The sequence below is a fragment of the Trichosporon asahii genome, assembly GCF_000293215.1.
Source record: "Trichosporon asahii var. asahii CBS 2479 unplaced genomic scaffold scaffold00003, whole genome shotgun sequence".
NCBI classification, from domain to species: Eukaryota; Fungi; Basidiomycota; class Tremellomycetes; order Trichosporonales; family Trichosporonaceae; genus Trichosporon; species Trichosporon asahii.
This window is the reverse complement of record NW_014040921.1, coordinates 457,455-483,716: the sequence shown is the minus strand read 5'-3', so window position 1 is coordinate 483,716 and position 26,262 is coordinate 457,455. Positions and strand designations below refer to the sequence as shown.

The 26,262-nt window shown below is 59.8% G+C and overlaps 12 protein-coding genes across 12 annotated transcripts; 8 read left to right on the top strand and 4 right to left on the bottom strand.

Annotated features, from left to right (window-relative positions):
* Positions 1-540: 540 nt before the first annotated feature.
* A1Q1_01828 (uncharacterized protein) lies at positions 541-991 on the bottom strand (the record flags this gene model as incomplete). Its single annotated transcript, XM_014328559.1, has 2 exons — positions 541-717; positions 833-991. The coding sequence occupies 2 exons, from the start codon at positions 989-991 to the stop codon at positions 541-543; spliced, it is 336 nt and encodes a 111-aa protein (XP_014184034.1).
* A 2,050-nt stretch (positions 992-3,041) lies between these two features.
* On the top strand, positions 3,042-4,927 carry A1Q1_01827 (uncharacterized protein; the record flags this gene model as incomplete). Its single annotated transcript, XM_014328558.1, has 2 exons — positions 3,042-4,472; positions 4,517-4,927. The coding sequence occupies 2 exons, from the start codon at positions 3,042-3,044 to the stop codon at positions 4,925-4,927; spliced, it is 1,842 nt and encodes a 613-aa protein (XP_014184033.1).
* A 714-nt stretch (positions 4,928-5,641) lies between these two features.
* A1Q1_01826 (30s ribosomal protein s5) lies at positions 5,642-6,720 on the top strand (the record flags this gene model as incomplete). Its single annotated transcript, XM_014328557.1, has 2 exons — positions 5,642-5,907; positions 6,219-6,720. 2 exons carry the CDS (start codon positions 5,642-5,644, stop codon positions 6,718-6,720), a joined length of 768 nt encoding a protein of 255 aa, XP_014184032.1.
* Positions 6,721-6,963: 243 nt separating this feature from the next.
* A1Q1_01825 (uncharacterized protein) lies at positions 6,964-8,164 on the bottom strand (the record flags this gene model as incomplete). The annotated part of the gene is made up of 7 exons (XM_014328556.1): positions 6,964-7,209; positions 7,336-7,389; positions 7,444-7,606; positions 7,651-7,879; positions 7,946-8,018; positions 8,069-8,077; positions 8,138-8,164. 7 exons carry the CDS (start codon positions 8,162-8,164, stop codon positions 6,964-6,966), a joined length of 801 nt encoding a protein of 266 aa, XP_014184031.1.
* Positions 8,165-8,686: 522 nt separating this feature from the next.
* A1Q1_01824 (uncharacterized protein) lies at positions 8,687-10,399 on the top strand (the record flags this gene model as incomplete). The annotated part of the gene is made up of 3 exons (XM_014328555.1): positions 8,687-8,921; positions 9,049-9,648; positions 9,687-10,399. The coding sequence occupies 3 exons, from the start codon at positions 8,687-8,689 to the stop codon at positions 10,397-10,399; spliced, it is 1,548 nt and encodes a 515-aa protein (XP_014184030.1).
* Positions 10,400-10,716: 317 nt separating this feature from the next.
* A1Q1_01823 (uncharacterized protein) lies at positions 10,717-12,150 on the top strand (the record flags this gene model as incomplete). Its single annotated transcript, XM_014328554.1, has 2 exons — positions 10,717-10,875; positions 10,951-12,150. The coding sequence occupies 2 exons, from the start codon at positions 10,717-10,719 to the stop codon at positions 12,148-12,150; spliced, it is 1,359 nt and encodes a 452-aa protein (XP_014184029.1).
* A 111-nt stretch (positions 12,151-12,261) lies between these two features.
* Positions 12,262-14,177, bottom strand: A1Q1_01822 (tryptophan-tRNA ligase; the record flags this gene model as incomplete). The annotated part of the gene is made up of 2 exons (XM_014328553.1): positions 12,262-13,453; positions 13,492-14,177. 2 exons carry the CDS (start codon positions 14,175-14,177, stop codon positions 12,262-12,264), a joined length of 1,878 nt encoding a protein of 625 aa, XP_014184028.1.
* A 389-nt stretch (positions 14,178-14,566) lies between these two features.
* A1Q1_01821 (uncharacterized protein) lies at positions 14,567-15,526 on the top strand (the record flags this gene model as incomplete). The annotated part of the gene is made up of 7 exons (XM_014328552.1): positions 14,567-14,614; positions 14,717-14,826; positions 14,864-14,962; positions 15,049-15,105; positions 15,155-15,268; positions 15,328-15,364; positions 15,446-15,526. 7 exons carry the CDS (start codon positions 14,567-14,569, stop codon positions 15,524-15,526), a joined length of 546 nt encoding a protein of 181 aa, XP_014184027.1.
* Positions 15,527-15,996: 470 nt separating this feature from the next.
* On the top strand, positions 15,997-16,387 carry A1Q1_01820 (uncharacterized protein; the record flags this gene model as incomplete). The annotated part of the gene is made up of 5 exons (XM_014328551.1): positions 15,997-16,001; positions 16,044-16,122; positions 16,221-16,265; positions 16,311-16,322; positions 16,373-16,387. The coding sequence occupies 5 exons, from the start codon at positions 15,997-15,999 to the stop codon at positions 16,385-16,387; spliced, it is 156 nt and encodes a 51-aa protein (XP_014184026.1).
* Positions 16,388-17,389: 1,002 nt separating this feature from the next.
* Positions 17,390-18,799, top strand: A1Q1_01819 (C-3 sterol dehydrogenase (C-4 sterol decarboxylase); the record flags this gene model as incomplete). The annotated part of the gene is made up of 2 exons (XM_014328550.1): positions 17,390-17,532; positions 17,578-18,799. The coding sequence occupies 2 exons, from the start codon at positions 17,390-17,392 to the stop codon at positions 18,797-18,799; spliced, it is 1,365 nt and encodes a 454-aa protein (XP_014184025.1).
* Positions 18,800-20,202: 1,403 nt separating this feature from the next.
* On the top strand, positions 20,203-23,327 carry A1Q1_01818 (endopeptidase; the record flags this gene model as incomplete). The annotated part of the gene is made up of 3 exons (XM_014328549.1): positions 20,203-20,331; positions 20,403-20,459; positions 20,499-23,327. The coding sequence occupies 3 exons, from the start codon at positions 20,203-20,205 to the stop codon at positions 23,325-23,327; spliced, it is 3,015 nt and encodes a 1,004-aa protein (XP_014184024.1).
* Positions 23,328-23,905: 578 nt separating this feature from the next.
* A1Q1_01817 (uncharacterized protein) lies at positions 23,906-24,503 on the bottom strand (the record flags this gene model as incomplete). Its single annotated transcript, XM_014328548.1, has 2 exons — positions 23,906-24,427; positions 24,498-24,503. 2 exons carry the CDS (start codon positions 24,501-24,503, stop codon positions 23,906-23,908), a joined length of 528 nt encoding a protein of 175 aa, XP_014184023.1.
* Between the last annotated feature and the right edge of the window lie 1,759 nt (positions 24,504-26,262).

The window sequence follows — 26,262 nt, the reverse complement described above, 5'->3', positions numbered from 1 at the left end:
CACCCAACAACCCCAACAGCAATTCACAGCATTAGGTGTGTCTTGGCCTTTTTCTTTTCCGTTATGTCATGGTCTTTGGTCAAAGCGCCTTCACAGAAATAGTTGTTGCAACCCCCTGTTCTTCGATTTCCTACTGGATTGAGTGGCCTGGCTTCTACTTGCCTGTGTCTCTGCCGTCAGATTAAGAAAGTAGCTGAGCAAGCTGAGCAAGCTGAGCAGCTGAGCAGCTGCAAAACGCCCAGAGTGCGAAGGTCGAGCCCTTGTCGCAGAGTTCCTGAGCACGCCCACGCGAGCTGGAAAATCATTCGCCAAGCCCCGTCTCGCCTCCCTACCAAATCTGCAGTTCTACCAGCTCCTCACCCTCGACGACTCCTGTTAGTCCAACAAGTCTCAAGAAATTGCACCAGTGCAGCAGGAAATAGTAAAGTGTTACAGTGGAGGTATCAGATGCATGTCATGCACGATTTTTGATTCAAATGCGAATGATATGTCCCTGAAGTAGTGCGAAGGGGGGTGATGGAGAGTGTAGAAGCGACACGCTTAGTCGAAGAGACCGAAGCCCATGTCGTCGTCAGACTCCTCCTTGGCCTCCTCCTTCTTCTCCTCAGCGGCGGGGGCGTCGCCGCCGGCGGCAGCGGCACCGCCAGCAGCGGGGGCGGCACCACCGGCACCGCCCGAGGGGACGGAAGCGAGCTTGGCGGAGCCCTCGGCGATAAGCTGGAGGGTTGTTAGCACTGGGTGACGAGAAATATTAAGAGACAGCTGGGGAAGCAGATGGATGCACAGCGGAAGAATGCTACACACGCTCCGCGCTCTGCGTGGTTAAACTCACCTCGTTGACGTCCTTGCCCTCAAGCTCGGAGATGAGCTTGTCGAGCTGGGCAGCGTCGGCCTCAATGCCGACGGTCTCGAGGAGAGACTTGACGTCGGCGGCAGAGGGGGAGGCGTTGCCACCGTTCTGGAGGAGGAGGTAAGCGGCGATGTGCTTCATCTGGTCCTGTCAGCTGCGAGCTCCTAGTGTAGCTGGTGACCGAGCAAAATCTTCGACAGCTGGGTTCGCTTCGACATTTGAGGGCTTCCTCGGTCGCTTCCCGTCTCCAAATTCATGTCGATGTCGTTTCCGTCGTCGTCGAGGTCCATCCCTATCCCATCGTCTTATGGTACAGCCCTGTAGGCACTACTCCAAATCCCAACACCAAAGGTCGAAATTTCGATCACCGTCCAAGTCCTTCTCTCCTTCTCTTCCTTTCCGTTCCAACAACCGAGAAAGCCCGTCGAAAGCATAGCCGTCGCCGTCGAAGAAGTCGCGCTGGTCACCGTGGGGGTCTCTGTGCTCACTTTGTCGTAAACCGATTTAAGCTGGATTCAGCAGGAATACGCTTGTTGGATAGTGAGAAGAAGTCTGGGATGCTCGCCTGTCGAACTCTGAGCATCCCAGTGCAACGTCCATCGTCGGCGATAATTGTCGGCGTTAACGAAATTGGCAGGCCTATACGGGTTGCCATGTGAATTTCATGCCTTCCCTGCCTAAACGAGCGGACGTCACGTGATCACAATGAAGTCTCCCACGGGTGCACTCATTTCAAGTCGCATCGAACGACCAGGGCCAGGGACAGGGCCGCACGGGCCTCTCTTGCAGCAGGGGTTCAGGTGCTCGAGGCGCTCAGGGCGCAGACAGGCGCCATTCAGGTGTTCTCTGACCCACGATGGCCCGGGAGCAGATGCTGGGTGCGGTCCCTGAGATTGCGTACTCTTGCAAGCAACAAAGTTCCTGGAGCATCGATTCGACCACTCTTGCTCCTCGCTCCGAGTGGAGAGTTTGAGCGAGAACCTTGTCGGCCTGCGAGAACGCGCAACCATCGCCCACATCGCGCAATGATGGTCCCAGTGCTGGTTACGTACCCAGCATTCCCAGCCCACAAACTGCACACCCCCGCGCGTGTCGGATCCCGCGACATGCTCCTGGACCTGACGCCGTTTAGAGTTGGGCCTTATCACGAACCGGCGAGATCATGTACGTGATCATGATGTACAGCGCGTTCGGCGCGCCCTAGCTTTCTTGTTTTGCGTTGCGCGCACCTTCGGCGCGTTCTTGCGTACCCGAGAGCAACTTGCAGTCCACATGTGCGTGTGGTACGTACAGCCTTTTGCGCTTCTGTGCCCTTCTGTCACTTCTCTTCGTCGCTCGGCAGCGCAGGGCAGCAGACCGCAGCGTATCAGCGCGTTAGCAGCGCTCGCTTGCAGGGCTGCAGAGCTGCAGAGCTGTTCGGAGAGAAGCCCCACAGAGAATCGAAGGAGGCAGTTAAGGATGCTAAGGATGAATGTTAAGGGGAAGGCGTGTTCCTGTAAAGCAGTCCTGTCGTTAGCGCGCACGTTAGCCTGGGTTAGTTGCCTTTTAGACTTGGTACCTCCCACTCCTCGTCAGTAGAAGCAGGCTGCGCTGGCCGCCCCAGCCTGGTGGTCTGCCTAATCTTTCGGCAGGAACACTGTTCGTACCAGGGCCGAACCGGATCGGTCACCAAACCAAATCATGAATGCAACCCTCCAGGCATTGCTGTCTTAGACCTTACCCAGGATCCAAGGCCAAGGCCGAGAGCCAAAGCCCCGAGACGAAAGCAAAAGCGGACACACCCACCTGTGTCGCAGCAGTCCAAAGTTGCAGTCCAGGCTAAACACGGCTGTCGTCCGCCGCCGTAGTCAACGCCGGCTGCGGCCAGCGGCCAGCGGCCAAGACACCTGCGTCGTCCATCTCTTCTTCCCTCTGCACTCATCGCAACATCTTCTACCACGGCCCGCACAACAACACCGAGCTTTCTTTGACACTACTTGCTCTATCCCGTCTGCCAAACTCCCCGATTCCCGACCTCGCTCATCTCTCGTCGCTCAATTCAGTAAACACAACGTCGTAATCCACATGACACAATTGCGATCCTGATACAGTCTATCGTGTCTGGGCCCAGCATATCGTCGACCAAGCGACCCGACCTCCTTCCCCCGAGCGACTCGACGGACAGGCGTCGACTTGACGACGTCAAACAATCATGAAGATGGATGTTACATTATCGATACCGTCGGCGTTCAGGACACGACAACGCCCAAAGACTGCACAGGCAAAAGCACAGACCTCTTCCACTGCAGCCTCAGGTTCGGGTCCTTCGCGTCCTCGTCAATCGGGACGAGGTTTAGCAGGGGGGCTTGGTGCAGGTCTCAGTGCTCTGGGAGGCGGTCCAGGTGGCCCGTCTGCAATCCTCCCAGTCCCAACCAACGTACGCAACTCGTCGACCTCCACACTTCCAGTCTACCCGTCGAACCCGAGGCCTCCGAGCTCTACACCTGCCCTCCCGACTACTTCAGACTTTCCTACCCCCGACTCTGACTCTGTCAAGGTCACCATCATCCGGAGATCGAACACTCAAAAGGGTGTACGCTTCCAAGACCCTTCCTCGTCGACACCCGCCCTCACCCAGTACACCGACCCCGTCGAGCCGGTCGACCCGCCCTCGTACCTCGAGACACCAGACTCGACTCCGACCGCACCACTTGCGAACCGACGACACTCGACGACGTTCATCGAGGAGTCCAGCAGACGCATCAGCGCGACTCCACCGGCGTTAGCGATCAAGCAGCTCAGACTAGCCTTCCAGGACACGCCACCGATGTTGCGAACGCTCGAAGACGGATGGCGGGCACGCCGATCACGGACGCTCGACGTTTCAACGACATCTGTTGACAAGCCGCTCAAGTCTACGAAAAGTCTGCTGCGTCGGGCCAAGACGCCCGAGTCCAAAGTCGACCCGTACCTGCTGGAACAGGCTGAGCTGGCTCGACGGCGCATGCCCGAGCCGGCGCACCGTTCTGCGTCAGGAACACACATCGCACCCCAGAGTAAGGCTGACCAGAGTGCGAACCACTTGGGACGCCACTCCATGATCGTGGATTCCAACGCTATGACACGACCACCCCATCTCCCTCTGACGCCACCGACCTCGCCGCCGCCACTGCCCACCATTTCCACGGTTACGGCTGATGGACCTGCACACTACGCTCAGGCTCAGGTCCACCAGCCGCAGGCACCATCATACCCTCCCCCTCATGTGCCCGAGTCCATCAACACGCAGGGTACGACCGACACTGCTCCCCCGAGTCCGACGTCAATTACGGCTCAGCTCAAGCCGATCTCGACAAGCTGTCTTCCACCGACGAAACATGCCGTCCCGCTGCACAAGAAGTCGGCGGCCAAGATCACCGTGCACAACATCTCCCACCCTGTGTCGCTCACCCTTGGATTCCAGGGCACGACTGTTCGGGTGAACAAAGCTGGAGACGAGATTGCCATTTCAAGTGGTCCCGAGAAGCAGCGCACCCGCACGATCCTTCGGCTCGCCGATTCCGAGGACTGGGGAGAGGAGGAATGCCAGTACTGGCTCCGGCTTCTGAGCCTCGTCGACGAGTACAAGCGAAGGACACCGAAGGTGAGTAGCTGAAGCTACGACACAAGCCAAAGCTAACTCTGCAGCTCAAGGTGTTCACGGAGATGGGCGATCTGACCATATCGTGCTCGGACCAGCCGGACGTGATCTTAGTGTACTCGATCGAGTCAAATCACTTACAGCTGGACAACTTAGAGATCGTGCCCAACTCGATGACCAAGGTGCGCATCCGGTACAGCAACCCGAAGGAGTTTGAGATCGAGACGTCGTCCAAGACCAAGGACGGCGGCCGGTTAAAGACGCGACGCATCGGCCCGCTTACGAAGAACTCGGCGACGCACACCGAGGGCGACTTCGAGTTATTCTGGCAGGCGACGTTATTAGGCATCGTCATTGGGCAGGACTGGAACGAGGTCGAGAAGGAGGCCGTGAAGCGCCTGTACGCGCTACGCAAGGAGTGGGTGCGAAGCGTGCGCATTGAGGACGAGGACGACTAGACTTGGACGCGCCCTGTTGTACCATATTAATTACACCACGAATTACCCAGTTGTTGTGTAGACATTTCCTTTACACTATGCAGAATGACCTAGATGCGTGCTTGGGACGAGGCGAGCGGCGCAACTGTGAGCTCAACTGCAGTCGGATGAGAAGTGAGCAGAAGGCACAGACGAAAACAGTCACGAGCCAGGACCGACCGAACCCAGTTTCCAGCCTGGAGACGGAGAGTGGAGGCACTGGTGGAGGCACGGTGTGCCACACGCGGTGTGGAGGGGAGGGGTGGCCGGATTTTTCAGTCGGCGAATGCTTCCGTCTCAGCCTGGTGGTCCTCGGCAGGCGAGATTTCGAGACTTTGAGCCCAGGAGGGACGATCGGGGTAAACGACCGACCAACTTGCTCGCTCGCTACATCTCCAGCTCGACCACTCCGTTCGACGTCCGATTCGACCTCTAGCGGCGTAAAATCGACCATGGCGAGCCTCGCGCGAACACGACTGTGCCTGCGCTCTCTGCAGGCTCAGCTCCCCTCCGTCCCTTCCCGCTCCTTCGGCACCTCGTCGCGCGCTCTGAGCGTGCTGAACCCGCACGAAGACACGTATGGGGAGTACGAGCCGACCTCCGTGCGTGCGACGGCGGAGGAGGCGGCCGCAGACCCGGCGGCCATCTACGAAGCCGCAGGGGCGGAGTGGGGATCCGGCCGCCTCAGCAACATCCATGCCGCGCCGCCCCGCGTTTCCGGCGGGCCCGCGGGGGATCGACCCCGACGCACCCCTCCACAAGCACGTCAACTTCCCCGTCCCCTTCCTCCGGCCCGTGGACCCGAACCACCCCAAGCCCGAGACGAGGGGTGAGGACCAGGCCATGAAGCAGATGTCTGTCCTTGGCGCGCTTACTGGATTGTCGATGAGCGAACTTAGGGGGCTGCACAAGTATGTCGCCAAGGTCATGATGGCGGCGCACCAGACGAAGAAGGGAAAGATGTGAGTATCCTCGGTGTCGAGTCACGGGAAGGACGGAGGTGGAAGACAAAGACAGGTGGAAGCTAGGGACAGCATCCCAGTGTGTCCCGGAGATATCGAAATGGTCAGACGACCGCTGGAAAAGACCTGTCTGGGATGACCGATGCCTGTCTCTGTCGCCTTGCTCAGGCCAGCGCGCAGCGAGGCGCGGAGTGCACAGTTTCCGAGGCATCAGTGTCCGGCGGCCGAGTCCGAACCTGAAGCCACTACGGCGATCGAGGGCGGAGGACGGAGAAGCTCTCTGCCATTCAGTTCCGAGCTAACACCCGCAGGCGCTCGTTCGGTGTGTGGATGATTGTCGGCTCGCCCGAGCGCGGCCTGGTCGGCATGGGCCGCGGCCGTGACGAGAACATGGGCCGCGCGCGCGACAAGGCGTTCCGCCACGCGGTGCTCGCGATGGACTACGTGAACCGCTTCGAGCAGCGTACGGTGTGGGGCCAGGGTTCGGACCTCGTCGCGCAATGGCGCTCGACAAAGGTCATCATCCGCGCGCGTCCCCCCGGATTCGGTCTGCAGGTGCCCCACATCATCCACCGCATCATGACGGCGTGCGGTATCCGTGACGCCTCGGCTACGATTGAGGGAAGCCGCAGCGAGGTCGACGTCGTCAACTGTGCCCTCCAGATCCTCCATGGTGGTTACAACCCGCCCGGATTCGGAAGCGGCACCGGCGGCAAGGGAAGGAAGCAGGACAAGGGAGCTGGTATGCGCAGCATCAAGGACTTTGAGCGCCAGCGCGGCCGCTTCGGCGTCGTCGTCGACAAGCGCCTTTAATATCCCAGCCCACAGTAGACAGACATCATTAGCACCACGGTTTCCTTATGCACAAGCTCATTTCATTTACTCCTTTTTCCATGGATAAATCACACAATGCAGAGAAAGCGGCAAGGGACGAATGTGGTATGTTATGACGGGTGGGAATGGGGATGGAGGAGGAGAGGGAGGGAGCATTATCGATGGCACGCGTAGCGACCGGGAAATCTCTATCAGGCTACAAACATATGTACACGACTGGGCTTAGCTCTGCTTCGACAGGCGGCCCAGCACGGCTAATACGACAATGGCAACAAGCCATCGCCAACTAGGGAACCATTGCCGTTGCTGCTGAACCGGTCCAGCGGCAGGGGCAACAGCGACGCCGTTGGCCCCAGGCAGGGCCGGAGTCGCCGGTGTCGAGTCAGGTATCGTAGGGGTAGAGGAGGCGGAAAGAGAGGGTGGAGTCGGGGAGAACGCGGCCTGTTTCGGCTTGCTCACTTCTGAGGGCTCAGTCAATTAGTTGCTGTCTCTGGGTGCAAGATCCCCACACACGCCGCACACAATGCACTCGTGGCACACTGCTCGCGCCGCCTGCACCAGTCACGCTGGTGTCAGGCAGGACAAACAACTTACCGATGATCCGGGCTGGCCCATGTCCGGCAGATCCGTCATCTGGGGCGTCGCGTACTTGGGGAAGATGTCCTGCATCGTTAGCTACCGGCACCGTGTTGCGTAGCTTACGCGGAATTTCCTGTTGTTCAGGTTGAAGCCGTGCGACTGCGCAGCGAGCTGGCGCTTCTGCTCGTCCGTAGTCTTGACTGCGCCGGCAGTGATCTCGTCGCTCAGCATGAAGGAAAGCAGACCCGTCAGGATAGTCGCAACACTCCACGCCGCGTTCCAGGTGCTAGGGTGACTGCTGTCAGCTGGTATACGGCTTCTGCAGCTTACTAGGAGGTCATGCTCATGCAGATCTTAACACCGGGCTCGAAGCGACCGCTCGGGGTGAACATCTTGACATCAGGAGGCTTGAAAGCTGGACCGTCAGTTAAAATGAAGGACCACCAAAACTCACGATAGTCAGGAGGGAACCAGATCAAGCCGTGGTACTCGCCGCCGGCATAGGGAGAGTCGGGAGGGCCGCGCTGATGAATTAGCTTCACACGCAGACCGGAGTAAGCTTACAATGATGAAGTGCCCTAGTGCTGTCAGCGCAGTCCTCCATGTCCAGGATTTGTTTACTCACAGTCAAGAATGTTCTTCTCCTCAGGCACCGCCCAGATGAAGGGAGGAGGGCTCTTCTGCATGGACATGTACTCCTAACACTGTTAGATAGCTCTTAACGGGTGCTGCGAAGCTGTAGACAAACCTTCTGGAGCTGTGCAATGTTAGCCAAGGTCACTTGCGTGATGGTCCATCACCGCCACCCAAGACTCACCCTCTTCTGCGCGACCTTGGACGCCATGATGACACTGGACCGCCTCTGATGCTATCGTCTTGAAAGTGTAGGTGGGGTGATGGGAAGGAGAGACGGGACGCTGCGTCCGGGTATGATCGCTGTGCGCGGGTGGTGAGGTATTGCCGTGATCGGGTGGGGGTTTGGTGTCGAGTGAGATGAAGTTGAATGTTGAGAAAGAGCAATGCGCACTGTCGCCGACTAGGACACCGGGATCGGCCTTCGTGTGCATGGGGTGACTTAGGGCAGGGAACGACGATGGCGGCCGTCAGTAGGGCGGCGGCGACTGATAACACCACGTGGCTTTCTGACGTGGAACAGGGGCCCCAGGCCCCTCCGTGATCGTGACGGCGCGTCGATGAGCAAGATGTCTGGTCCGCTCGCTGTTTGTAAACAGAACTCCGCCAGAGCGCCGGCGGCGAGCAATAACATGAGCGAGACGACAAGAATAAAGGTTGAGCGGAAGGTTACCGCCCAGGAGGTCATCGACGAGATCAATCCGCCGTTGAAGAAGCGCCTCCTCATCGTGGCATGCTTTCCCCTCTTCTTCCTTCTCGCCCTGCCGTACTGGTGGGCTACGACATCGATCGAGCGGCTGCCGCTCGTCGAAGTACAGGAGGTAAGCTTTGGGGCTCGAATCCTCAGCTGACATCAGGACTACCCTATCCGCACAAAGGTCTGGTTCACTGCCGACGAGGCGGCCATCCCGAACCCGCCAGGCGGCACGGTGCCGATCGACGACAAGCTCGGTCTGATCGCGAAGAAGGTGATTGACGGAGTCGACGGCATTCTTTCCCAGGAGCTGAGGGAGAACCGTGGCGAGAGGAGGTGGGACTTGGTTCTTGGCCAGAAGGGTGAGTTACCATTTGCTGCTCTTCCTAACTGACCGACAGGACACGATGCTCCGTTACGTGTGCACATCGCTGTGGACGAGTCAACGAAGCCCGAATTCCCGTTGGAGCCGTACATTCAGACGGACTACGGGCATCTCGACGTACCAGCCGGCACGCTCGTGATCCCGCTGACGTCCCGTCAGACCAAGGATGGCATGCTCGGGACGCACCTGAAGATCGCCGCGATCAACAGCATTCACAACCTACTGCCAGCGAACCTGCCGACGGTTCCAAATCGTGCACTGGCTTATCAGCCGAACGTGACGCTGAGCTTTGTCGTGCTCAACGAAGACGCAAGCGAGGGCTCCTACGTCGAGGGGTGGGACGTTGAGGCCGCGATTCGGGATCACTTCAAGCCGACTCTGGAGCCGCTTGCGCCGCTGTTCAACTTCTCGATTGAGAGCCAGGTGCTCTACCACGCTCCTTTGACATTTGAGCCGACGCAGCAGGAGGATGGAAGCTGGGCCGTCGACGATGAGCAGATCAAGGTCTTCGTGTCGGAGCACTGGAATCTGGACTCGAAGTCGACGAACAACCCCGTCCTCCGCTTCATGCTCTTCGTGCCGTCGGCGAAGCATCGTCCGATGAGCCTGCCAGGTAGTAAGTCCAGCTCCTTGGCCATGGCTCTTAGCTGACAGCAGACGCCTCTGACACATTCCTCCTTCCTCAGTTCGGTTCGGTCGTCATTTTGAACCCACCAAGCAGTCTGAAAGAAGACGCCTCGTACCACCTGACTGAGTCTGCGCTTGACCAACCGTTCTCCCAGTTCACGTCCGACTTTTACAAGCTGCTTGCCATCCCTACGCTGCCTGAGAAGCTGCACCCGTGCCCTGAGAAGAAGGCCACGAAGACGCGAGCGAGCCGGGGAGTGTCCGAGCCGTTCAGCCCATGGCAGCTGGACACGGCGCTGCGCATGCGGCATCTCGAGAACGCTCGCGAGGCTCGCAAGACGCTAGGCGGCATCGTGCGCCTCATCGACAAGATTGAGGAGATGGAGATCCACGCGGCAGTGCGGGAGAAGATCCTGGGCGCGATCGCAAAGCTGGAGCAGCTCCCCGCCGCGGCCAAGGAGGGCGTGCTCGCCTCAGCCCTGCTTTCGCGCGATGCTGTGGGACTGGCCAACGAGGCGTTCTTCGACCCCTCCATGATGGGCCTGCTGTACTTCCCGGACCAGCACAAGTTTGCGGTGTACGCGCCGCTATTTGCGCCCATCGGCGTGAGTCTGGTGGCCGGGCTGGTGAAGGAGATCAGGGCTTGGAAGGCCCGGAAAAAGGCGAAGAAGGCGCAGACCGAGCCCGCCGCGGCATCGGTCACGGTGGAGAAGGACATGCCCGTGCAGAAGGTAGACTAGATTAGACATGTATGGCGACTAGACCTCGAGCTTGTTTGTGCTTGTTGCTCGGTTTGAGATATGGGAACCACACATAGAGGATTCAGGACACAGCTGAAGCGAAACACGGCATCTCCCGGCGTACCACCCGCGTGTGGCATCCAGGAACACGGTAGTGCACATCATGGCCGTTGCCGTCCTGACGACCGGGAAGACATGACAAAATGAGTGCGGACTGAACCTACCCCGAAGCCCTCCCCACTTTCTGGGCGTGATGTGATCGAAGACATATAAGGCGAGCTTGTTCGCATACCAGGTATCTCCCCAGACATCTGAGCATGCTCCTCCTCTTCCTCACTCAGCTAGCACTGCTAGCCGGCGTCCTCGCCCGCTCCCCAGTCCACCCATCCAAGGAAACCTTCTTCCACGGGTTCATCAACGACACGATCCCATCGCTAGACGCCTGGCCCAATCCGCGGGACATTGCCTATCAGCATGTGACTTTGTCCGGGTGGAAGACGAACGGCGTGTCCGGCGTAAGTTACCCCTCTTCCTCTAGCTGCTGACCCCAGGCCGCCGCCTCCTTCGCCTCTCTCTCGTACCAAGACCGCCAATCCCTTCTCACCCGCTTCCACCGCGCCGGTAAAACACTCAGAGTCGGCGCCTTCGGACGCGGCGACACGCCAGCCTCGGCCAACCCGCCCCTCAATGCGATTGACGTTGCCAAGTCGCTCGCCAACTTTACAAAGACAAACGGACTCGACGGCATCGACATCAACTTCGAGGACACGGCTGCCGTCGAGGGCTTCAGGGCGCCGGGGTGGCTGAACAGCTTCCATGCCGTGCTTATCCAGGAGCTGGGCCTCTTCCAGCCGACAACGCCTCCGAAGCCGGCTGCTTCTGCCAACGCGACCGTGCCCCAGTCTTCGCCTTCGGCCCAGGTATCTGACCAAGTGACCGAAAATGAGACCGATGAGGGCGAAGATGAGGGACAGGACGTGAATGGGAACGAGGGGGATGATACGGTCGAACAACAGAGCCGGCGCAGCCGCCTCGGTCTCCCCGCCAAGCGCAGCTATGACGAGGGCTATAAGGGCCGGCAGCGTGCACAAATCAACAACACGCTGGAGGACGACGGGCACGGCCGGATCGGTATTATCGCCGCCCCCTCTGCCTCTCCTTCTAATGCCACGAAGCCCTTCAACATCGACACCGTGCACGGCCGCCGTCCCCTCGTCCCCCCGCCAGTACACCGCACCCCTCTGTTGACCTATTCCCCACCTGCAACCCTCTTCGCGGGCCGGGGCGGCGAGGAATTCGCCCGTTTCTTCAACGGCAAGCAGTCCTCCGTCTCGCGCCTCCTGGTCCAATTCTACTCCGCCAACGCGACGTACGACACGGCCGAGGCGCTCTTCGGGAACGGCACAGAGGCCGCGCCCGGCCGGGCACGCATTGCGGCTCTGACGGGCTGGGACGCGAACAAGATCATCGTCCAGAAACCACTGCAGGAGAACCAACCCGGTCATGTTGGTGCTGAGCAGCTGGGCCACTTGTTCTGCGAGGCGGGACAGCGCGTCAACGGCCTCAGCGTGTGGCGCATCGATTACCGCGACACTGCTATTAGTAATGAGTACCTCGCCGCTGTGAGGGGGTACAAGTGTGGCAACCGGCCTAGCTCGCCGCCGCCGAACCCGACGCCGTCTCAGACGCCATCAGCGTCCGCTTCGGTATTGCCCTCGGCTGCGCCTTCAGTCGCGTGCCCCGTAGAGTGATAATATGTCGCATGAAAGACCTCTACTATGTAAATATGACCAGGAAACGGTTATTTTGAACGTCTATGTCTAGATCAGATTAGGCCAGTCTCGAGCCTGCGGTTCTCGACCTTAGGCCTTACGGGGCTTGGGGGTCGGGTCGATCTGCCTCGTCGCGTCCTGGTAGTACTTGACAAGCTCGGGGGTGACCTCAGACCTGCGCTTCTGGAATCCAGCCACGACCTCCTGGAGCTTGGCGATGCACTCGTCCTTGAGCTGGACCGTGGACAGGCGGCCGGCACGGTACTCGTCGGCGAGGTGCTGCATCTTGGCGTCGTCGTCTTCAAAGTACGACAGGTAGAGGTAGGCAATGTCAACGTCGGGGTTTCCGCCGTTCTGCTGGTGGAGCTCCTGCGTCGCGCCACCGCCCGAGAAGGCGTGCTTCCTGATCTTGTTCTTGATCACGTTCGGGGCGTCGGTCAGCGTGATGTTCGAGTTGGGGTTGGACGCAGACATCTTGGTGCCGGCGCCCTGGAGCGCGGGGAGGAACTTGGCGTGCAGAAGCGCAGGCTTCTTGTACTTCAGCCTGTCGGCCGCATCACGGCAGACGAGGAAGTAGGGGTCCTGGTCGATCGCACAGGGGATCAGGCAGGGGATGTCCGTCCGGTCGCCGAAGATGTGCGGGAACGAGTTGGCAAAGGACGGCGTGCTCTGCACGGCCGCAAAGTGGAGCATGCCGACGTTGTCAGAGTCGGAGAAGCCAAAGACGCCCTTGGACTGCGTCACCGTCATCGTCTTGGCCATGAGGACAACGTTGCGGTAGAACGCCTTGGAGATGTAGTCGAGGTCGGAGAAGATGAACGTCTTCTCCTTGTCGAAGCCGCACGCAATAATGTCGGCAATGTTCGCCTGGCCCATCTCAAAGTACTTGTCGAGGATCCAGTAGGGCGATCGCTTGTCCTGCGGGTTCTTCTTGATGAGCGCCTGCTGCTTCTTCGCGTCTCGGTCGAGCAGGTACTTCTCGTCGTCCGTCACCTGGATCACACACACGCATCCGAACACCTCCTGCAGCCACGCCGTGAACAGGAACGGAATCAGGTGTCCCATGTGCATGCTGTCCGACGACGGTCCGCGGCCAGTGTACAGGTAGAACGGCTTGCCCGCCTCGTACAGGTCGAGAATCTTGTCAAAGTCGCGGTGCGTGTAGAACGTGCCACGGCGCATCAGCGGGTGCGGCTTGTGGCCAGTCACGCGCTCGAAGCGCTCGAGCAGCTCCTGCGAGATCGGCGTGGCACCGAAGCGCTTGGCGAGCTTGTCGTAGTCACTGCACGTCAGTTACACTGAGCCTTGGTCACAACTGACATTCCGATCTCCTTTCCGTCCGCGTCAACACCACCCTGCACGTCGAACGGCGTGATCTTCTGCTCCTTGGCAGCAGTAGCAGACTTCGGCGTGGAAGTTCCCGAAGCAGCGGCGGGAGTGGAGGATGACGCAGCAGCGGCGGCCTTGGGCGGGGGGCTCTGGACGTTGCGCTGGAAGCGGGGGTCGGTCGGGCTACGGACAGCCTCGGGCACCTCGTCCTCGAGCTTGACCTTGGCCCAGTCCTCGGCGCTGACGCCCTTCTTGCTGCCAGCCTGGGTGTCGTCGGGGCCGTAAATGCGCTCGGGCTGGGGCAGCTGCATCTTGGACAGCTTCTCGGCGAGGTCCTGCGACTGGCTCTCGGAGCGGCGGTGCGCGTTGGCGCGGCTGAGCGCCTCAGGCTCGGGGAGGTTGAGGTGGGAGAGGCGCTCGCTGAGGTCGGCCGAGTCGTTGGAGCGGACGCTGTTGGCGCTCTTCGGTCCGTCGTTCAGCTGGAGGTTGGAAGGGGCGGGGAGGTCGAGCTGGGACAGCTGCTTGGCGATGGTGCCCGGGGTCATCTGGCCCGACTTGAGGGCCTCTTCGGTGTTGAGGGGCATTTTGGGCTTGTTCGGTTTGTCGGAGTAGAAGCGGAGTTGGTAGATGGGTCTGGAGAGAGAGGGGAGCCTAGAGATGAGACGAGGTGTGGTCATGCAGAGGCTCGAGGCGGAATGGAGGCTCGGGAGTGTGATGGCCGTCGCACTTGGACTCGACTTTGCGACTGAGTCGGGGTCCTGGCCACAATGAGACGCAGGGGTAACTTAACGGGGCGGGTTGACTAAGCGGAGCCACGTGCACACATTGGCTGGCTGGCTGGTGGTGGCTGTCGCGTCCACTGCACGTCGACGTCGAGGTGGAGGGTGGAGGTCGCCCGCACCCTCGGTGGTGTCACCGTCCGGGGCCAACGGGATGAGCGGCCAGCCACGTTTGAGATCGACCACGCATGACAACAACTCAAGATCCCAAGCCCCGTCAACAGTCCCAACCCTCTCCTCAAGTCCACCCACCTCAACCCTAACTCTCCTAGACTCCTTGCATCACCATGTTCGGAGAGGAGATTGCTAAAATCCGCAAGCTCGGAGTCCATGGAGTAAGTAGACTCCCCTAACCTCGGCGATCACCTACAATGACAGAGCTCCGTGGCGTCCTTCCTCGTGTTGTGCCAGGTTGTTTTCGTCCTAACACTCAACAGGTTCTCTTCCAGCTCCTCAACTTCCTCAATGTCGTCGCCTCGGGTCTCGTCATGTGGAAGGCGCTGTGTCTCGTCACCAACTCGGAGTCGCCAATTGTCGTCGTGCTCTCGTGAGTTACTCGGTTATCGATGCACAGCTGACGACAGTGGCTCAATGGAGCCTGCCTTTTACCGCGGCGACATTCTCCTCCTAATGAACCCTCAGGACGCGCGGTACGACATCGGAGACATCACCGTGTACAAGGTGTAAGTTGCTGATGGCTGACCATGTGGCTCCACTTGCTCGAACAACGCGCGACTAAGAGTTTACCAGGACCTCAGCTGACACTCAGACCTGGAGACCCGCTCGGCACTCCCATCGTTCACCGTGTCATCGAGTCGCACACCTCGTGAGTGTTCCTATCCTGCTGTGCACCCCGACTAGTAGCTGACCGCAAGCAACACCACCCAGCTGCTGCTCACGAAGTGTGACAACAACCCTACGGACGACTTCTTCCTCTACAAGGGTCCGCAGTGGCTCGATTCGCGCCAGATCGTCGGCAAGGTGGTCGGGTGAGTAATGTCGAAGCTCTGGTCCATATGACGGCGTCAAGGGCTCTCGCTGATATCAGATTCCTGCCGTACCTCGGATACGTTACCATTGCCATGGTGAGTTTGGAGCCGCCAGCCGCGTACAAGCGGATCGAAGCTCCAAGCTATTCGAGATTCTGATTTAGCTGACACTGGCAGAACGACTTCCCGCAACTGAAATATGCGCTGCTGGGCACGGTAGGCGCGTTCCTCCTGCTGAACAGGGACCACTCGTCGTAGATTGCATGTATCACTATAGAACAGATCCGAGATCAAGACTTCAGTCGCAGAGTGTAAGCTTTGACGCAAACTTGCGCAAGCAAAGTATGTCCAGGCCGGCGGGCTGCAGGTCGATGATGCGGATTAGAAACAGCGGGCAGCGTCGGGCCCGTCTATTACGAGAGGGGGAACGATGAATTAGACTCGCCTGCGGTGGAGGCCGGTCCAAGGGCAGGTTGGCCGCACCGTCAGACCCACGCGAGGTGCATCACGGCTCGCGTCCTGGTCGTTCCGTGGACCCCAACATTACCACCATCTTGCATTCATCCATCCCTCTCCACACGCCGTCGACTCCAAGCATCTCCCTCGTTTCTGTGATCCCCGTCATACCCACCTGCTCTCGGCGACGCTGCACGATCCTTCGCTACCCCCGATTCCCAGCTCCAACACACCATTTGCCACTCGTAAACTTCCTGTAATCTGAAATCATCATGAGGTGCGTGGCCCTTAGTACTTCATTGCTGACGAGCAGCCGTAGTCAGACGGATCAGACGCTCGAGAACCAGAACGAGGCAGAGCTCAACTCGCTCCACGGAAAGATCAAGGCACTCCGTCATGTGCGTGTCGGACGGCGAAGAGGTGTAGCCAGCGACGCCGAGCTGCTCGGTGTCATGTCCCTCTTGCTAACACTCCATAAACATTAGCTGACCCTCAGGTCACGATCGACATTCTCGACGACGCCAACAGACAAAATGACCAAGTGAGTTCGCAAGCTTACGTTGCGACGTGTAGCTGACTCCCGCAGCTCGGCCAGACTGTACGTATACTTGGACTCTTAGACGACCGTGCTCTCGACCTGCCCTGTAGACAACCCGCCGGTAGGCATTGCTGTCGCCGGTGTACAGCTACGCAACCTAACGTATCGATTATCGGGTGCTGTCCACAGGATCCGGCAAAGGCGGTGTCCAACCTTAAGGCGGTAGTGCAGACCAGCTGACTTTCAGTCCAACACCTTCACCAACTTTGCCAACTCGCTCTTCTCGACGTCGCGCCATCACTCGCGCTCAATGGCTTCGGCCTCGACGATGAGGCAATATCGGCTGATTGCGTACATTGTCGGAGCGTTCGTGCTGCTGTGGCTGCTGTTCAAGGTGTGGCCGTCGGGCGACGCCGCGCCCCCTGTCACGCCGTAGGCGGGTTAGAGCTGCACGTGCGGAGGGCAGGGCAGGAAGCAGCAGAGGATGTGAACGCCTCGGCGTCCTGCTGCCGGTCGCAAAGACGCCTGGCGGAGCTGCGAGCTGCGTGGAAGCTTGTCGCTGTACCGAGGCTGGGAGAGGGCCGGTAGATGGCCGGTATCGCTCAGGGAGGTGGAGGGAGGGTGTATCACCGATGGACGTACGCTGTAGGAGCCTTGTATATCAATGCATGTTGATCGTATACCTATCTAAAGCTGAGGAACTGGCCGGTATGTACGGCTATGCAAGCTACTAGCTGGCAGACTGAGCAAAAGTCGCCGAAAGATTGTGCGGGTGGGTAGAGCGGAGGCATCCTCGGCGGTGGTATCGGTAGGCGTGAGATCGTTCGACGCGTAGGGCGGTCGTGCCCTGACTGACAGCCTGCGTCCTGGCTGGCATCAACGGCCCGGCGGTTAACCCTCTCTCTGCCTTCTCTTCCCCTCATCTCCTTTCCTCAGCTTCTTCCTCGTCACTCTTCTCACAGCAACCAAAACGGTCTTTCTCTAAACAACGCTCAACGCCGTCTTCATCGCTTAACAGCTTTCGACACCGCTCGCGTGCATACAACAGGCGTTAACAAAGACCACCGCCCACCACCACTTCCAATCTCCCGGCTTTTCCCCGACTGCCCCTTCCCCGGCAGCTCACCATGTCTCTTTCGCCTCCCACCCAGGAGAGCTACCTCGTCATCGGAGGATGCGGCTTCCTCGGACGACACATCGTTGAGGCCCTCGTCGGCCGTGGCGAGAAGAACGTCTCCGTCTTTGACATCGTTCAGAGGCATTTCGACGAGTAGGTGTGACCAGCTTCAACGATATGAGCCACAGCTGACAACAGCAACATCAACTTCTACACCGGCGACATTACGAAGGTTGAGGATGTCTCGGACGCTATTAGGAAGGTGTGTGAGCGGAGAGCGCAGCTTCGATGTTTCCCAGAAGCTGACCCGCAGTCGAACGCCAAGATTGTGATCCACACGGCGTCGCCTCCCCACGGTCTCGGACGGGAAGTGTACGAGAAGGTGAACGTCGAGGGCACGAAGATTGTGATCGAGGCGTGCAAGTCCGCCGGCGTCCCGAAGCTGGTGTACACTTCTTCCGCCGGAGTCATCTACAGCGGAAAGGAGAACCTGATCAACGCGGACGAGCGCATCAAGTACCCGAAGGTGGCCCTCGATGCCTACAACGAGACGAAGGCCAAGGCCGAGGAGCTGGTGCTGGAGGCGAACGGCGACGAGCTGCTGACCTGCGCTCTGCGACCGAGTGGTATCTTCGGCCCTGGCGACCGACAGGCGATCTCTGGCTTCTACTCGGTGGTCAAAAACGGACAGACCAAGTTCCAGATCGGCTCGAACGAGAACCTCTTCGACTGGACTTACGTCGGCAACGTGGCGCACGCCCATCTTCTCGCCGCCGACAAGCTCGACACCACGTACCCTGTTGAGGGCCTCCACCTTCCCCTCCCCAATGTCGACTTGTCGCTCGGCCACCACCGCATCCCGACTTCCAAGGCGCACCCTCTCGGCCCCAAGGTCAACCCCACTCCTGAGGACCAGGTTTGCGCCGCGCGCTTCGAGAGCGACGAGGTCGACCCGTCCGACCTCCGCCCCGTCCTCCGGTCGCGCATGGACCAGTTCGCCGAACTCGCCGATACGGACGACAACGGCGACGGCCCCGCGCCCGGCGCCAAGGTCGCGGGCCAGGCATTCTTCATCAACAACTGCGAGCCCGTCGCGTTCTGGGACTGGACCCGTGCCGTCTGGCGCGAGCTCGGCCACATCCCGCCCTACACCATTGTCCTCCCGACTGCGCTCGGTTTGATCCTGGCGACGCTCGCCGAGATCTTCTCCAAGCTCACCGGCCGCGAGCCGGGCTTCACCCGTTTCCGCGTCACCTTTGCGACGCAGCAGAGGTACTATGACTCGGAGCGCGCAAGGAGACTCCTCGGCTACACCCCCATTGTGGGCGTCGTCGACGGCCTCGAGCGCTGGACGAGCTGGTACAAGGAGGAGCTGGCCAAGGCGGGCGAGCCCATCCAGGAGACGGAGAAGACCAAGTAGGCTGGGCGTGGGCGTGGGCGCAGGCGTATAGAGTAGAGTCGTATAGGCGCAGTTCGGGGCTCGTAATGGTTATCATATGTAATTCTGATACACTAATTGCTGACTGGGGAGCACTGCGGACTGACAACTATTGTAACTGATCTGTGGCCGCTTCGAAAAAGATAACGCTTTGACTGCGCTTAGTGGAGAGTCGTCATGTGCGTTCGCGACGTGCTCGACGTCTGCAGTTGCTACGCATCTGCCAGGCTGAATGACGGCCGATGTCCAACTTGAAGTCACAGTCTCTGCACCAAACTGATGCGGCGGGGCACCAGATCGGGCGATACGGATATGCTGGGGGCGTGCTAGGACCAGTCGAGGTTTTGGTGGTCTCCCTATCCAGGCTGATTGCACCAGTGTGACAGACGGCTTTGCATTTCGATTCCTCCGCGAGTGTCGAGGAGGGAGGTAGTGGCCAAAGCCAAACTCCAAGCTTTCCACCGCAGTGATTGCCTTCCGGACTAGAAGCCGCGAATGAGGCAGCACGTCGGCCCTTTCTACTTCAGCGAACAGGAAACTCATGAACAACAACGACAGTGTGGAAAGCACCGCTTTCGCCATATGAACGATGTATACCTTTCTGGGCTCGGCGCCGCAAGTGTCTCCATATTCTCCTCCTTTATGTGAACACCGTCGCGGGAAGCCCACAGTGCATGGTTAGTAGTCCAGTTGCATCGCTATCACTCGACAGCGCCTCACGCAGCACTGCGATGGAATCAGTACCAGTGTAGTTTCGGCCCGGGATCAAGGAGTGTCAGTTCAGTGGCTCCACCACACACAGCAGGAGCAGACTAAAGTCGGGAGCGGTCACTGTGAGGCAGTCGCGTAGCCGGAGGCGAAGGTATGGCTGCCACCAGCTCCGTTACTAGTTGTGCCACTCATGTGTTGCCCGCTTCAAGGGCGATCACTTGCGCCGAGACTCGACCAGTCATCGCCACATGTACCTATCAGAGGAAAGACGTTCTGAGCGGATACGCATGCACGTATGCTTCCCTCCTGATTCTAATTAATGCATTGCCCAGCATGCATAAGCTCTTCAACCCCTCATCACCAGTCTCAGCGGCAGCCATCCGCCACACAGCCTCCGCGGGTTTAACCCCGGTTGCCTCCCTGTCTGCCACGTGGTCGTGCAGTCATCGATGACCGCGCGTCGCCCTCTCCGCTCGCTTGCTCATCGGATTGCTGGGCCATCATCCACCGTGTTCTCACAGTTCTCCGACCTTTACCTCTCGACTGCAGTCCGCACCACACAGCTGACAACAAGTGGCAGGCAAGGGTCACTCTGAGAATCTCGACAACCCACTTTTCCCCTCCCGCCCTTTCGCTCTACTTTCGACCACACCGCCAGACCGGTAATCTGCACGATGGACGGCAAGGACCCCAACGCTGTCGACATCATGGTCACCTCCAAGGACCCGGAGAAGGAGGAGGACCTTACGCCGAAGCACGACAAGGGAAAGCAGCGCCAGGACGACAAGGAGGAGCCGGAGATCGTAAGTGGCTCCTTGCGAGGGCTCTTGGGCAGCCCCGTAGCCAGCTGTATTACATCATTGCTGACAGACAGTCCGAGGAAGACCTCCAGCTCAAGACTGAGCTCGAGATGCTCGTCGAGCGTCTCAAGGTAAGCTGCGCCGTCTCGGAGGCAAGCTGACAAGTGCAGGAGTCCGACACGAATCTCTACCTCCCCGCCCTCGAGTCGCTGCGCACGCTGATCCGCACCTCGACGTCGTCGATGACCAGCGTCCCGAAGCCGCTCAAGTTCCTGCGGCCACACTACGAGGAGCTCGGCCGGATCCGCGAGAGCTGGCCGAAGGAGCTGAAGGAGCAGCGTGCGCTCCTCGCCTCCATTCTCTCGGTGCTCGCCATGACGTACTCGGACAACGGCAAGCGCGACACCCTGTACTACCGCCTGATCTCCGAGTCCGAGGAGGCGCCCGGCTCGTGGGGCCACGAGTACGTCCGCCATCTCGCCGCCGAGCTCGGAGAGGAGTACACTGCGCTCATCGAGAACCCGACGGACGAGACGGCTGCGCCCGCCAACGGCGAGAAGCAGACGAACGGAGAGGCTACGACCGAGGAGGAGAAGGACCCGAGGCGGCAGTACAGCGTGGAGCAGCTCCGATCGCTCGGCCTCGAGCTCGTCGACTTCTTCCTGAAGCACAACGCCGAGGCTGATGCCGTCGACCTGTGTCTCGAGCTCGAGTGCATCGAGGTCCTCGGCGACAAGGTCGACGTGAACGCCTACCCCCGTGTCTGCCAGTACATGGTCAGCATGGTCCCGCTCCTCCTCCCTCCCGACGACGAGCGCTTCCTTCGCACCGCTGCCACCATCTACGCCAAGCATGACCGCCTCCCGGAGGCCCTCGCCATTGCGATCCGCCTGCACGACCGCAAGCTCGTTCGCAAGTATTTCGAGGCTGCCGCCAACCCCGTGATGAAGAAGCAGCTCGCCTTTATCATTGCCCGTGCCAACATTCCCAACCATTGGGTCCAGACGCTCGATACCATGGAGCCTGAGACAGAGGAGGGAGACGAGTGGGGACCGCCCCCGCCCGAGCTCAGCACTGAGCTCACCGAGTGCCTCGGTAACAGCAACCTGTCCAGCTACTTCCGCACGTTCGGAAAGGCTGTCGGTGTTGAGGAGCCGCGCACTCCCGAGGACATTTACAAGTCGCACCTCGAGACTTCGTCAAGTGTCCACTACAACTCGGCGCGCGACAACCTCGCCTCGACGTTTGTCAACGCTTTCGTCAACGCCGGTTTCGGAAATGAGAAGATGATTGTCAACCCGCCGGAGCCCTCGGCCAACTTCATCTACAAGAACAAGGACGTCGGTATGATGAGCGCCGCCGCTTCGTCGGGTATGAGCTTGATCTGGGACCACGAGGGTGGTATTAACCACATTGACAACTACACCTACTCGGAGGAGGAGCACATCAAGGCTGGTGCCTATCTCGCCATTGGTATCATCTGTGCCAACATCCGCCCCCAGCCCGACATGGCCTTTGCGCTTCTCCAGGACAACGTCGACAACCCCAGTTCCGAGATCAAGATTGCCGCCATCAACGGTCTCGGCATGGCGTACGCTGGCTCTGAGCGCCACTACCTCGTGGAGCTCCTTGCTCCCTACGTTGCCGACGAGTCGTCGTCGATGGACGTTGCCGCCAACGCTGCCCTCGCCATGGCTTTTGTCTACGTCGGATCAGGCAACGGTGACGTCGCCAGCATTATCCTGCAGTCGCTCATGGAGCGTGAGGATGCGCAGCTCGACTCGGAGTGGGCCATCTTCTTCGCTCTTGCCCTCGGTCTCATCTTCCTCGGACGACAGGACGCCGCCGACGCCACGCTCGAGACCCTCAAGGTCATTGAGCACCCCGTCGCGCGCTCCGCCGAGATCCTCGTCGAGGTCTGCTCGTACGCCGCCACCGGTAACGTGCTCAAGATCCAGTCGATGCTGCACCTCTGCGCCGAGCACGCCAACTCGAAGGGCAAGAGCAAGGGAGATGCCGAGGACAAGGACGAGAAGGACGGCGAGGAGGCCAAGGAGAGCAAGGACGGCGACGTCAACATGGACGCTGCCAGCCCCGCTGCAGCCTTCCCCACGCCGGGCAGCGCGAACGCCAACGCCAACGCCGCCGCGTCCGAGGACAAGGAGGACGACGAGGAAAAGGAGGAGAAGAAGGCGGCCGACATGAGGCATCAGGCGATGGCCGTCATTGGTATCGCGCTGATCGCGATGGGCGAGGACGTCGGTGCCGAGATGGCTCTGCGCCAGTTCCAGCACCTGATGACGTACGGCGACCCGGTGATCCGACGAGCGGTGCCGCTCGCGCTCGCGCTCATCTCTGCCTCGAACCCGCAGCTCACGATCCTCGACACGCTGTCCAAGTACTCGCACGACAGCGACCTGGATGTGGCCGTGAATGCGATCCTCGCCATGGGTCTCGTCGGCGCGGGCACGAACAATGCGCGTCTGGCGCAGATGCTCCGCGGCCTCGCGTCGTACTACGCCAAGGAGCCCGACTGCCTGTTCATGGTGCGCATCGCACAGGGCTTTGTGCACATGGGCAAGGGCACGATCGGGATCAACCCGTTCTTCCACGACCGGCAGATTCTGAGCGGCAACGCGATCGCGGGCCTGCTCTCGCTGCTCGTGTCGTTCACGAATGCGCGCAAGTTTGTCCTCGCCAAGCACCACTGGCAGCTGTACTGGCTCGCGCTGGCCATGTTCCCGCAGTTCCTCATCACGCTCGACGAGGACAACAAGGAGAAGGACGTGACCGTCCGCGTGGGCCAGGCCGTCAACACGATTGGCCTCGCTGGTACGCGCAGTGGTATCTCGGGCTTCCAGACGCACCAGACGCCCGTCCGCGTCGGCACGACCGAGCGCGCAGAGCTCGGCACAAACGAGTACTTCCCGTACTCGAACACGCTCGAGGGCATGGTTTACATCAAGAAGAACGAGGCGTACGACGCGGAGGACCAGTAAAGGCGTCGGTGCATAGTAGATTTTGTAGACAGGCGGTTATGAAGCAATGTTACACTACCCGGGGCTGGCTGGCGGGAGGGCGGTGCGCGTGTGTGGATGTGTTCTGGACAGTCCGTCCGCGCATCACTCAGAAGGCCACTGTTAGCACACACTGACGCGCGCAACAGCATCAGCGCGCAGTGCGTCAGCCACCACAGCCATGTGTTCGCGTCAGACAGTCGTTGCGTCATTCAGTGCACGGATCACGCCTACGCTCCCGATCACGGCGCCTTCACGAGAGTGCATGAATTCCCATTGTTCACAGAAACGGTCAGGCAGTAAGAACTAGAGTTTATCAAACGTAGCAACACAAAGAGAGAGAGAGAGAGAGAGGTAGTTATAAAGAGTGGTCGTAGGTGCACAAGTTGGGTGGTGATTTGTTTTCGCAAAAGTGTAGCGCGGATCGCAGAGGAAGAGTCCTGTGTCGGTGTCCTGTGTGGGTGGTGCGAGCGAGACATTGTGCAAGGTCGGATCCGGGTTCGGTATCAGCGCTGTGCGACGCTACGCTGCGCTACGCTACGGGCTTGGTCGGAGCTCGCTTAGAAGAGCGCCAGAACAGCCGCGGCGACAGCAGCCGCACCGCCCACAGCGGGGGCGATAGCGCCGGCTCCGCTCTTGTCGCCCGCGGCGGTAGACGAGGTAGCGAAGGGGTTTCCGCTGCTCGTGCTAGTCTTGCTGCCCATGGGGACGTGGACAGAGCTCGACGTCGAGCTCGGGGCGGCAGAGCCAGTGGTGGTGTTGGGGAGCTTTCCGTGCTCGATGCGGAAGGCCTCCGACTTGGCGAAGATGTCCGTCTGGTTCGTCTCGTTGGCAAACTGCACAATGTACCCGTCGCCCTCGCGGACCTGGGGGAGGAGGATGTTGACAAACCCGTTGGTGAGGTTGAGCTGCTGCAGGATCTGCTGAGGGCCTGAGAGGAGCTCCTGGTCCTCGTTCGTCAGCAGCACCGTCCAGTGCTGCGGGTCGCCCTCGCCGCCGGTGTAGTTGAGGGTCACGCTGCCGTTGGTGAACCACGTCGCGCCCGCGTGCGGGTAGGTGATGACGAGGGCGGCTGGGGTTAGCTATGGGTCTGTCCATGAGCGTACCAGAGGCAGAGGAGGCCAGGGCGAGGCCGGCGAGAGCAGAAGCGACGAGCATGGTGTAGCTGGAGCAAAGAGGTTGAGAAGGAGGTAGTGAAGAAGGTAGTAGAGAAGGAAGAAGGCTAAGAAGGCGAAAAGAATGTGAGAAAGAGAGAGAGGAAAGCGATGAAACGGGTATGAATAAGGGGCTGAAGGAGGACTCCTGTTCGTCACGCTGTGCATAGGATCGCAGGACCCGACCAACGCGCCGCGCGCCGCTTGACGCTTCTAGGCACATGCATGTAGGACCCTTGCCGCCTCTTCCTTCGCCCCCCCTGCGAACTCGGTCCCGACATCTCATCAGCCCACTCGCCCACTGAGAAGCAGTGCATCTGTCATCTAACACTGGCTGCAACCTTGCTGAGACCAGTGATGTGCAGACATTTCCGTCGCAGCAGTTGATCTATAATACTGGAAGTTTGGGTCAAGCATGATATGATAATAGAGTTCAGGCTGTGCTACGGGAGAGAATTGGGTCGCGTCTCGATCTCGTTTCCGTACTGACGTGCGCTGTTCCTTACTTTGCTTTGTGGGATGAGCTGAATGTCCCGCGCAGTCTCCTCTTGTCCGAAGCGGGGCTGCCCGATTGCCTGTCCTGCCTGTCCTGGCCGGACTCACTCACCGGCAGGTGGCGGCTTGTCACGTTCATCGGCTGGACATCCATTCCGGACACGCGGACTCCCCCTCTATCTCCGTATCATCCCGGATGTGTCTCGCCTAAACCACGGATGGCATCATGTTAGCTGGGTATCATAGTCTGCAACGCCTCCTTCTCCTTCCACATGCACATCAGCGCACATCAGGTTGTCAGGACGCTGACGCTGATCCCTCGTGGACAATTGCAACAGTCTCACTGTCCCGGAGACGAAACAAAGCGGGCACCATGGACACCGTCAGATACACATTCCTGTAACCCTTCCCCCGTCGCGATTGTGCCCCGGGGAGCTTACTGGGCCCCAGCTAGTCGTGGATAGGGACGAGCAGCTACAGAGGTGGAGACGGCCTCTCATGTTTACATTTTGTGCTGGCAGCTGGCGAAGCTCGCACAGATGACAGAGAGCACATGGCTAGCAGCAGCGGCGGAGGTTCGGAGCAGCCAGATGCTTCCCAGGCACGGTCCGGCAGCGGCGGAAAGGGTTTGAAGGGTAAAACAAGGGCGAGATTGAGCCGAGGGTGATACAGATATGACCTGATAACACCATCCGGAAATTAGGTGTCACAGCTCGAAAGCGCCCCTTGACGATCGCCGCCCGTCGCCGCCACCAGCTCTCCAGACCACAAGTCGTCACCACCACTCTGCTCATCTCTCAACACGGAGCACAACTGACAGATCAGGCTCGTGTTGGTCGATCCGTTCCGCTGCTGAACCCCGCTTCCCGTCAGCGACACCCCCTCTCCCTCTCCCCCCTTTTTCTCCCCTCGTGACCGTTACGTCGAGGACCGCTCGTTGGTTCCTCGATCGCTACTCCACCACCACCCCACCCAGCCGCCCAACTTGACGACAAAAGTGGCAAGCTAGCCTCCCAGCTAGCCCCCGCGTCTTCAATCAAGTCACGATGCTCAAGCTGCGCGCGCGCTCGTCGCCGGACCGCCCGGCATTCTCTTTTGAGACTTCTCCGCCGCCCGGTGATCCGACGAGCGGTGCCGCTCGCGCTCGCGCTCATCTCTGCCTCGAACCCGCAGCTCACGATCCTCGACACGCTGTCCAAGTACTCGCACGACAGCGACCTGGATGTGGCCGTGAATGCGATCCTCGCCATGGGTCTCGTCGGCGCGGG